The 11,791-nt window shown below is 30.1% G+C and overlaps 1 protein-coding gene across 1 annotated transcript; it reads left to right on the top strand.

Moving 5' to 3' along the window:
• Positions 1 to 3,549: 3,549 nt before the first annotated feature.
• LOC111368469 (nudC domain-containing protein 2) lies at positions 3,550 to 9,354 on the top strand. The gene is made up of 5 exons (XM_022989714.1): positions 3,550 to 3,647; positions 3,730 to 3,878; positions 3,987 to 4,035; positions 4,490 to 4,632; positions 9,007 to 9,354. Exons 1-5 carry the CDS (start codon positions 3,599 to 3,601, stop codon positions 9,091 to 9,093), a joined length of 477 nt encoding a protein of 158 aa, XP_022845482.1. The 5' UTR covers positions 3,550 to 3,598; the 3' UTR covers positions 9,094 to 9,354.
• Positions 9,355 to 11,791: the final 2,437 nt, after the last annotated feature.

Raw genomic sequence — 11,791 nt, 5'->3', positions numbered from 1 at the left:
AAGTGATTAAATAAATAATTAAATAAAGAAATTAAATATTAAATAAATAATATACATAACCGATTAAGATAATTAATTAATGAAATATCTAAATAAGAAATTAAATTAAATATTAATTTTTATTTAATTAAGTGATTAAATAAATAATTAAACAAAGTAATTAAACAATAAATAAATAACATACATAACTAATTAAGACAATTAATTAAAGAAATATTTAAATAAGACATTAAAATAAATATTATTATTTTTATTTAAATAAGTGATAATTTGAATAAAGTAATTAAATATTAAATAAATAATATACATAACCAATTAAGATAATTAATAGAGAAATATTTAAAAGAGAAACCAAATTAAATATTAATTTTTTATTTGAATAAGTGTTTAAAATAAATAATTAAATAATTTATTAAATATACATAATCAATTAAGATAATAAATTAATAAAATATTTAAATGAGAAATCAAATTAAATATTAATTTTTTATTTAAGCAAGTGATTAAATAAATAATTAAATAAAGAAATTAAATATTAAATAAATAATATACATAATCGATTAAGATAATTAATTAATGAAATATTTAAACAAGAAAGTAAATTTAATATTAATTTTTTTAATTTGAGTAATTGTTTAAAATAAATAATTAAATATAAAGTGAAAAGTGTTTGATTTTTTAATTTGTAAGTTAAGGGTATTTTTGTCTTTTCAAACAAAATTCTATTTTTGTAATTATATAAACTACTTAAGGGTATTTTTGTCTTTTACTCAATAATAGGCTATTTTGGTGATAGGCAAATTTTTTTTGGTTAAAGTGAAAAATTGGCCCTTTGACTTGGCCAAACTAAAAATTACCCCCTTAAAAATATAAGCTGGCAAAATTATGATAAGCATAAGTAAATTATATATATCCACCATTCAAAAATTAAGAAAATATTAGTATTATTTTAAAAAACTATGACAACCGATCATTCTAAACACTTGATACTTTTGGCCAAAATAGACAATAAAAAATACATCACCACCCAACATATTCCATAGTGGGTGAGGAATCCCAACCAATGTGTAAAAACCGAACAAAAATTTTGAGGGTCTAAAAATTGGTTTTATTTCACGTTAATATTTGGCTAATCTTTAATAATATACATATAGAGTTTGTTTGAGCCCCATTGTGTAGAATGCATTTTGAAATAATAGATTGATAGAGACTATGTTATTAAAAAATCATGAAAAGTTTTGAATTTGCATATAATATTATTTTATTGAAAAATGTGTAATTGAAAAGAAACAAGAAAAAAAATGTATTTTGAAAATAATGGGAATCAAGCAATGACATAATCAGGTTAATTTATAAATAAGCCCTGTTTGTTACCTATTTCTTCTTCATTAAAATGAAAAATCTGACCGTTATCTATCACATCGAGCTATCATATTTGAATTTCTATCTATTGTGTGTGGTCCATAACGGCTATATTTTTCATTCTCATTCTTCCATGAATGAGAAACAAACGGAGTCTAAATAGTTTTAAAATCTTTTTATTGACAAGATTAAATATAGAGCAAGTTACTTATTTAAAAATAACATCTATTTCATGGTCAAAATAAATAAAATTTCTTCCTTACAAGTATGAATAAGTTATATATGAAGACATTAATAGAAATAAAGAAATTAATTATTTTTAAGCTTAGCAAAACATGTATTCTCTCCATTAACAAGTATTTATTTTTAGCTCTAAATACAATTTATTGTTATAAAGTTTTACTTATATAGTTATATATAAAACATGTAACAAATAAAATATCTAATTTGATAATAAGCAATCCACTTACATGAATGTCATGATGATTATTATTATTTTTTAATTGTGGAATTTTTAACTAAATTTAGACAATCTGGCATTGGGCTGTGACTTAGGAAGCTGGGCTAGCATACATTTTTGGGCCAAATTTAACCTAATATTCTTTTTCCCTTTTTCAACAAATAATTAACCATAGAGGAAATTACAGGGAAATCAGGATTTAACTTCATTATTCCACAACTCAAGTTATAATTATCTTATTTATTAAAAATTAGATTATGTTACACTCCCTCCACTTTCTCTTATCTCTCTACCATTTCTTTCTACACGTTATCTCTTCCATTTCTCTTCACAGATGGAACTCAGGCTACACCCATGTCTCCATCGATGATGATTGTGCTGACAAGCTATCTAGGTATGCCTCCGATCGTCACCAATGAACATTTTATGCACTAGAACTTCATATATATCTCCACAGGTAGCTATAGATCTAGAAGTTGCTAGTGGTGACACTCCATTTTATGATAGTCTGACGACTCGTCAACTCAATGAATTTAAATAATATTTTTATGCATATGGACATGGAACTGCATTTTGTGGGCAAGTTTTATAGGCAAAGTAGGGGGTTCGAGGCGATTGTTAATGGTTTTAGATGAGGTGTAGATGGTGGCGATGTGATGTTCCGGGGTATATGAGTGGTTGGGCTGTAGTGTGGTGGAAGTGTTGTAGTTATGCTGGTTTTGGATTTGATGTGTATATTATCGTGACATTGACCTATTTAATTAATAAAACGGTCACAAAATATTATCAAGTGGTCACATTTGTGACCAATTGAGTGACTACCTAATTTTTAAAAGAATTTCACAAATTTTTTTTTTAAACTATTTATTTCAAAAACTTATATGTATAGGTTAAATTACTTATGAGTAAATCTTTAAGCTCAGCCAAATGTAGCAACAATTAGCTACTTCTACATTGGGTTAATTATTTGAATAGTCATTGAACAATATCAAGCATCCATACTTAATAATCAAATTTAAAAATACATCTCAATGGTAACTAAACTATAAGCCGAAGTTACTCATCCATCTCTCAAGTGGGAAAAATTGTGAAACCCAAATCTAAAAAGTTTTATTTTTCTTCAACATATGGGCTTTGTATCTTCAATTTCCTCCTTTTCCCTTCATTTTCTTCGACTTCTTCTTTTACAGAAGTCGATTTAAAAGAAAGAAGAAAATTTTCACTGATCTATGCATTGTATTACCCATTCATCACTCATGCCAATGCCGTTCTTGAACTTAACTAATTTTTTCACTTTGAGTGATGGAAGCGTAACACATTACATAGTTCAGTGACCATGAAAATACATTTTTAATTAATTATTAAACCTTGTTTGACACCCATTAAAGAGTTTTTTTATTTTATTTATTTATTTATTATTATTATTTTTTTTTTTTTTAAGAAAATGAGTTTTTGAATAATGAACTTTTAAAGAATGTGCAGTTAAAAAATAGAAAAAAGTTTGATCTACGTGAAATATATTTTATTGTGTGAATGTGTGGTTATAACGTAGAAATACATTTTGATTTATATGAAATATTATATTTAATTACGTGAATGTATAGTTGAAAATATGTTTGAAAAAAAAAAATTGATTTAATGAATATCAAATAGGGGCTAAATAATAATATTTGATATAATTGAGTGACCATTGAAATAATTAACCCCCCTCACGTTTGTTTTCGAAAGGAAAATATAAAATCATGATCGGGAAGACCAAACACAAAAAGGAGAAAAATGGCAGAGAAATTGGCTCCAGAGCAACGCCACATCTTCACCCACAATGGTATTAGCCTTCTCTTTTCTAATCTATCTGAATTTAGAATAATAAGAACGTGATTATCCAGTGATAGCGCTGAATTTTTCAGGCCAGAAGGTGTTCGAGTGGGATCAAACGTTGGAAGAGGTGAATATGTACATAACCCTTCCACCAAATGTTCCTAAGAAACTGTTTCACTGTAAGATTGATTCCAATCATGTCCATGTTGGGATTAAAGGAAACCCTCCTTATCTTGATGTCAGTTTTTCTAAATCTATTTTTCTCTCTGAATTTCTTTTGGGCTTTTGTAATTGTAGTTTAGCACTTTGTTAATTGTATTTTTTTTCTGTTACGCGATGTTCACAGCACGATCTTACCTGTCCAGTGAAGACAGATTGTTCATTTTGGACACTAGGTACTTTCTTATGTTTAAATAGTTTTCTGCAAGAAAATTATTCCTTTTTTAATTTGTTGCGAAAGTTTACGAGATTACTATTCTTGGCTACTTTTCTAAAGATTCTGATTTTACAATTTGGGTGAACCACCAAAAGTGTGAAAGTTTTTGGCATTGATAAACCTAAAATTTTTGGTTTTGGTCGAAGTCTAAAATGCTTGTGAATAAGAGTTCTATTAGATTACTCATCACTCATCAAAGATGAAAATGAGTTAAATTTTGGGAATTTAATGTAAGTTTGGTTTCAAACATGTGAATTTCCAACACGTGCACACAACCGGATGATAGTTTGTTAACGGATGTTTGAAATATATCAACTTAAGATTCAGATTACTGAACAGGCAGATGATAATAGCCAATTTATAATTTCTAAAGCATGTAAACTATTAATACTAACTTGGGATATATGTTGCAGAGGATGATGTAATGCATATAACTTTGCAGAAGAGGGACAAAGGTCAGACGTGGTCTTCTCCTATTGTGGGTCAAGGCCAGTTGGATCCTTACACAACAGATCTTGAACAAAGGCGTCTCATGCTTCAACGATTTCAAGAGGAGGTACCCTATCTTATTGTTCTTTAGCCAAATTAAACTTAAACATTTATTTTTTGCTATACCTCTTCTTTCTTTCTTGTGACATAAGTGATTTCAATGTATGCATATCCAATTTATGTGAAATACTGATATGTCTGGAAATCCACGTTTCACTGAGTGTATATCTAGATAGATTCTGAGTGGACAATTTGGTCCCCGATCTGGGTCTGATGGGAAAGTTGAAACAAGGATCCTATCTGAAGCAATCCCTGGGGTTTTCTCTTATCTGAACTGGTCATGCAAGAAAATAAAATATCACATTTAGCTGTTTGGGAAGATCCTATAGATTGTATCGTATAGTTGTACTAATTTAATTATTAATGGCTCAAGTTATTATTTGTTTATACTTTTTTTAATGTTCTATAATATTCCTCTCTATTGGGGTTAAGATTTTTTCACATTCTTCTTCTGGTTGACCTTGTATATTTTGCTGTCATTTTTTATGCTTTTCTTTTTTGGAGTTCTGTTTAGAAATGTATATTAGAATTTTTAATTTTGGGATCTGTTCCGTGCCTTGATGTAATCTACTTGGGATATTGATATTAGGTTTGAAGTGATTTGATAATTGATAAAAGAGAAAATCATGCAGAAAGAAGGCATGCATATCCGACAAATTCTAGACGTTGTAAGAGGTGAAAAACTTTATATTATCGTGAAGAAGTGTTCTTTTATGAGCAAGAAGTAGTATTTGGGGTTTAATTGTTTCAGTTGTGGGATTAAAGAGAAATCATGAGACCGATCAATAGTCATGGAGTGTATAACTGAAGTCTATTAGCAATGTTCGTAGCTTCTTCCAAATAGCTTCTCTCTATCAGAGGTTTTTATTCAAATATGTGTGCAATAATGAGCCCTGTACTGAATGCCTGAAATGGGAAACAGTTATCTGGACATAAGCATAATGGACCTTTACCCAACCAGTTAAAGTGATGCCAAATTTGAACAAATCTCTTTGTTGTGGAGTACACGTCCCATACGGGGAAGCGGGTGTGGAGCCTCATGGCTACCCAAAGAATATTTATGCCCAAATTCAGTCTATATAATTTAGCCCACCTAAAAAATCAAATCTAGCCATCGATAGTTAATCCAAAAGCAGACCTAAAAAGAGAATAAATTACCCAAATTCAGCCAATAAAACAAATAGCCAACCTGCAGAATCAATTTCGGCCATAGATAAGTAGTCCAGAAGCATGAATTGTGTTTTTGCCGAAGTTTTTGCAATGGCTTGTGAAGATCATCGTCGAAATAATTGAAGATCCAGATATTCACCTTTCCTTCCTTTATTATGTTTTTGTTGTTTGGTAATAAGGAAAAAGTTTTGTGAGTATATGCCATATAGCAAATGTATGTGAGATTTTCTGTATTTAAAATAGAATTTCTTTTATGTTAAACTCTCCACTCTTCAGCATGAAGAAAATAAAAGAAAGTGGGAATGTTATAATTATTAGCCTAATTCTTATTAGAATTTTTCTTGTTTAATTGATGCTTAATACTAGCCTAAGTCATAGTTGTAAGCCATGGCGTTGAAGAGATAATTCGGAAGAGAGGACTCTAGGAAGTAATAGAGAATGTTTCAAAATTTTATGGGAGGCCATGAATACATTTAATTTGTTCAAGTTAATTATTTGACTAAAAACTCTAAATGTAGAATTGGTGGAACTGACATTTGGAATAATATATAGAAGAAAGAGGTAGAATAAAATAATTTATACTAAAATTGGACAAAATACTTAAAATGAATTCAACTATCTTTGTTATTGGTGAAACTTGTAGTAAACAGCAATGTAATATTTATCATAATCATCAGTATATGCTTTTCATGTTGTAACAATAGGATTTCATGTTCGGGTGCTTGCAATGACTCCAACGATTTTGTATAGCGTCTTAAGTTATAGATTTTTTTAATCTTGACCATATGAATTCTAATATTTAACGAGCTATGCAATAGACAACTTGTGAAAAATCAAATGAACATCATGATTTGCCCCTTGCATTTTACATTCATCTAATATTAGAACCTTTATGTCGTCAAGACCAAAAATTTATGACTAAAGGCTCTATACAAAATTGTTTGAGTCATTATAAGCACCTGGACTCAAAATTCTACTAATACCACATGAAAAACTTATATTGATGATTATGGTAAAAATTGCATTTATGGATTAACAATTCTAACCATTTACTCTTGGAAGCATCAAAGATTTGGTTGAAGTCACCAAAACAATCCTTATGGAAGAGAGAGATAGGATACTAGAATTGGACATAAATAACTCAACTAAGTAAATTTAGAGAGAATAAATTTTAGATTGCAAAACAAAAGAGCTTACAATAATTGTAAATTGAGTGGAAAAAAGTGAAGTAGGGGGTTGTATAGGGGAAAAAAAAACTGGCCATCGAAAATTGGTCCACGACTCGATACAATCTGACTCGTTACAAAAATGCAAGCTGGGATCTGTCCAGCCCATGACGTCTCAATATGAGCCCACAAGGCTCAGCCACCTATCGCCACCACCTATCGCCACCGCTTTCCCTCACCACTACCCTGCCCCTTCCCCAATATCCAGAGAAACACTCCCTTCTGTGATGTCCACTACCCACTCCCTTCTTATTGTGAGACCAGACATAGAAATTAGAAAACAAGTGAAGTTCTTTAACAGAAAAAGTAGAACGACGAAAGAAAAATGTATTATATCTTGAAATAACTTCGTGTAGCATGTGAGACCAGCAAGATGCTTAGTTTACAGCTACTTCATGTTCCATACTGTTGGGAGTAATTGCAGAGTCCTTTAAATATCTACATATGCAATCTTCATCTTGTGTTTGATTTGATTTTGAGGTGGTGAGAATGGTGACTAATGAGAGGATTCTGTTTGGGTGGTGGTGGCTGATGGTTTAACATAGGGAGTTGGGTTGTGGTGGCTGTGGCAATGGCGCCTACTTGCAGAGTTTAGGCGAGGGGCAGGGATGACAAGGAAATGGTAATTTCTATTATTTTTTAGGGATAAAGAGGTGGGAGATGCGCTAAGGAAAAACTGTAGTAATTAAGGCCCTGTTTGATAGCAACAATTTTCCATTGAACTAGGAAATGTAATTTCATTTTCCATCTTTTTGGCTGTCTGATAGCTTTTTTTCTATGGAATTCGTTTTCTTGGTTTTGTTGGAAAGGGGCAATTTTCTTGGTTTTCCTTGAAAACCAAGAGTACCAAAAAATACTTTTATTTCAACATTTTTCACGTGGAAAATTATACCAATCAAATACAATAATTGACAATTCCCAGTAAAACAATTTCTAGGCAATTCATTCTCTGAAATTCGTTTTCTTTCCACCCAAATTTTATCTTTGCAATCAAATGGACCATAAGTTCTATAATTTTTTGTTCCCAAGATTTACCTTAGATAAACCAAACAGAGAATAATAATTCTATGCCAAGAACTTTTTATTCCTCAGCTGCATATTGTGATTTTATTAGTGTTTCATTTAGTTAAGTAGATTACTTGATTTTGTCATAATACAAAATGATTATGTACAAATATCATTATGTTAGCTCATCAAATATCAACACATATCATATGCCAAATATCATTCTGCATCTTATTTTTTTCAAATTTCATCAAGATGTTCCTGATTATATTGTATTTGCCTTCTCGGTATGTAACTAAGTTATGCCTGTTTGATGCACATCATACTTAAGTTTACAATGTCGTTCTTTATACATAAATTTGTGCTTAATGTGATGGAGCATTTGTTTTTTTTAAGATATATAGTAACATAAATTAGCCAATGAAACCTACTTGATTGTATGCTAAATTTTCTAAAAAAATACACTATGTTTGATAACAATGCCTCTGTTTGATGGGAATTAAAATCAGATTTTAATATAAATTAATTTAATGTATGGTTGAAAGTTGTGGGTCTCATAATATATTGTTAAATTAATTGTTAACTTTGACTTTCATGAAAATTTAAATTTTACTCCCCACCAAACAGAACTACTTTTATACATATGCTTTTAATAGCAAGGGGTATTAGCCCCTGTGGTTATTATAAGAGTAAGGTTAGTTCTTGTTTCTTAGATGATGAGAATTCGACTCTACGAGAAATCGAGAAGTAAATAACCACTCAAGCCTTTCTGGTACACATTACTGGACATGATTGAACAAAACAATTGGTAAAATTTTAACTTATTTTTCTTTCTTAATATTGTCCAGTACCGTATAATCCATTTATCATAGTAGTCACCATTATACCTATGCTTGCTTATCATTGGCGTTCTATATCTCGAGCATTTCATACAATACATTGCTTGATTTGCTTCTATAATGCAAAGTTTCTCGATGCAGAATCCAGGCTTCGACTTCTCACAGGCACAGTTCTCAGGCAGTTGCCCTGATCCAAGGACCTTCATGGGTGGGATCCATTCAACCTGAGAGTTCTTAGTCTTCAAAATAAACTGTGCTGATCACAGAACTGGGTTTATTTACATAATCAAAGGTGTAATATGTAATTGTTGCAGTGCGTATTTTGAAACCTCTCGTTGTATTAACATTTCTTTTTCTTCAGTATCTCGGTTATGTGAGTATCTGCTGGTCCTTGAACTTTAGCGAAATTTCATCTTAGCCTCCATTGGAAATAGTGTGTGAATGGAATTCGTATGTTGATAGAAGCAAATAGTAGAAAATTGGATAGTAGTACTTGTGAGCTTATTGGAAGGTATGGTTGAAAATAAAGTCCGACTATGATATATGAATTTTCTAACAGAGGCTTAGTCACTTAAAAATTTAATTTGTTCTGATTGATCTTAAACTTTGTTTCAAGTTTGCTCTGTTCATGTCTGTTAATTTGACTAAGGTGGCCAACTCGAAAAAAAGGTTTAATTTCAGTGACTAGATAGAATAAAATGAATTTTAGTGATTAAAATGAAATTTCGTTAATAAGTTTAGTGAAAAAGTTTTTTATTATTCCTATTTTCCATTGTGCTGAATAATATGTTATTTAAGGAATGGTTACATGACTTGGTAGTGTTCTAAAAATCTTGCCTAGGAGACACCAAAACCCTTTAGGTTCGAAACTCGAGCAAAACGTCTCACTTAACATTTAGACGTTATTATTATTATTATTTTTTCTCTCCAATTTCTAAACTTCATTTCTTTTTTATTCCATATATGCGTTGTATTGGCTTCCTTTCTTTCTTTTTTTTTTAAGACTTTTATTTGACTTTAATATCAAGTTTTTGAAAGACTTTATATATATAAAAGCTAAAATTGACTTTATCTAAACAGTTAAATAAGATTTAAATTTTGGTTTTATCTACATTATGTAATTATGAGGATTTTGAGACTCATTTTATTACAAACTCTAAAAGTATGTATGAAGTTCTTATAAATTTATTAAGTAGGATTTGTTTAATTGAAAATTGTAAACATGAAAAATATTCTAATTTTTGTATTTCGAAAACTTGAAAATTTTCTAATTGACCAATGGTAGGAGTTATTATTATATTTTATGATTTTAGATGTTTAATATGTTTTAATTATTAGATAATTTTTAAAATGATTAAAAATTTAAAATAATATTATAAATGAGAAAACGTTGTTTTACTTCTAAGTCTCGCTTGAACTCGTAAAGCTTAAAACTTTGGCTCCACATGTAATCACGTTGTACGTTTTTTAGAACATTGTTACTTGATAATGGAAAAAGGAAAGTGCGTGTAAACTGACTTGGTAGTTTTCATCCATTGGATATCTAAAAATCCCATATGTACGTTGGCAGCGTTTTGAATGAACTAAAAAAAAAATAGAATAATAATAAATTAATTAAAAAAAATTACTCATAACGCCTACTTGACAATTGACAAGGATGGTACTATTCACTCGATATGGGACTTGACCAGACATTTTGTGATACGAGTTGATGACAATTAAGCAACACTTCTATTAAAGTCAGTATAATTCTGTTAAGGACGTGTTTTATTTTTCATGTGTCAAAGTTTAGTAAGATTTTATAAAAGAAGTTCATATTATGTCTTTTTGCATTATTTATAAACAAATAAACAAAATTTCTATATTGAATTTGCAGAACATATAAATATTTGAAAAAGTAAATTAGATTAATTTCATTAAATGCTAGTGCAAAAAAATATATTATCTGTTTTTGATCTTCTTCTTAATCGTCTTGTAAGTAAAAATTAATTGTTATATGCGTGAATGGAAATCATTTGACGATTACATGGCAGTAAAACACCTATAAATACCTCAAAGACGTATCAAGTAGCAATGGCCTTTTTTTTATCATACTTTCAAATTTTTCTTTTGCGCGTCTTAAAGTTATTATTCTCCACATAAATTCGAACACTGACTCTCATGCTGGAGGTACGACGGGATAGATAGCCCCATTCTCCCTTCACAGGTATTTTGCTGTTCATCAGAGTAGCAGAAGCCAAGAAATAAATTATACTTTATGTTTTATTGAAATTTTGAAACACACACTTTAAGTTGTAACTGATAAAAATTATAGATAACAAGCTTTTTCTATACTTTTAAATGGAAGATATATCCCACAGATAATAAATTACTTTTTGAGAGGGTTGATATGTACACTGATTAAAATTGGTGCTCACTGAACCTTCCATACAGAAATATTATATTAATCTTCTTGAAAATTATTCTCTTTTCCAATCCACCAGATCATTAATCCACTTGAGATCAGTTTCAATTTCATTAATGTTCTTTTCCAAGATATAATTGCCTGACAAAAATTCCATTCTTGAAGAATTTGCTTGTCCCAGATGGACTTGGATTTTGGGTATTTGAAGAATGTTGGAAGAAACTGCTGTTGATTCTCATCAACATTGAAATTCACAGGTCAAATTCATGGTTATTTCCCTTTTTTTGCTGTTGCAGAAGTTTAAGTGACTTTCATGGTGTTGACACATAAAAATTCAGCCCAAATCGAACGGCCCAAGGAATGAAACCCAATTGGAGGATCCCCAAATTAGATAGTCTAAAGAACGAAGCCCAATCAGACAATTTAGGATGAAGGCCCATGAACGCTGTAATACCACCGCCAAGCTTGCAAGTCGCCTAGGATCTGAGCGAATGGAGTGCCATGCAGTCGCCCAGAGCTGCT

Source organism: Olea europaea, chromosome 19 (assembly GCF_002742605.1).
Source record: "Olea europaea var. sylvestris chromosome 19, O_europaea_v1, whole genome shotgun sequence".
Classification (NCBI taxonomy): Eukaryota; Viridiplantae; Streptophyta; class Magnoliopsida; order Lamiales; family Oleaceae; genus Olea; species Olea europaea.
The sequence above is the reverse complement of the archived record's forward strand: the minus strand, read 5'-3'. Positions and strand labels throughout refer to the sequence as shown.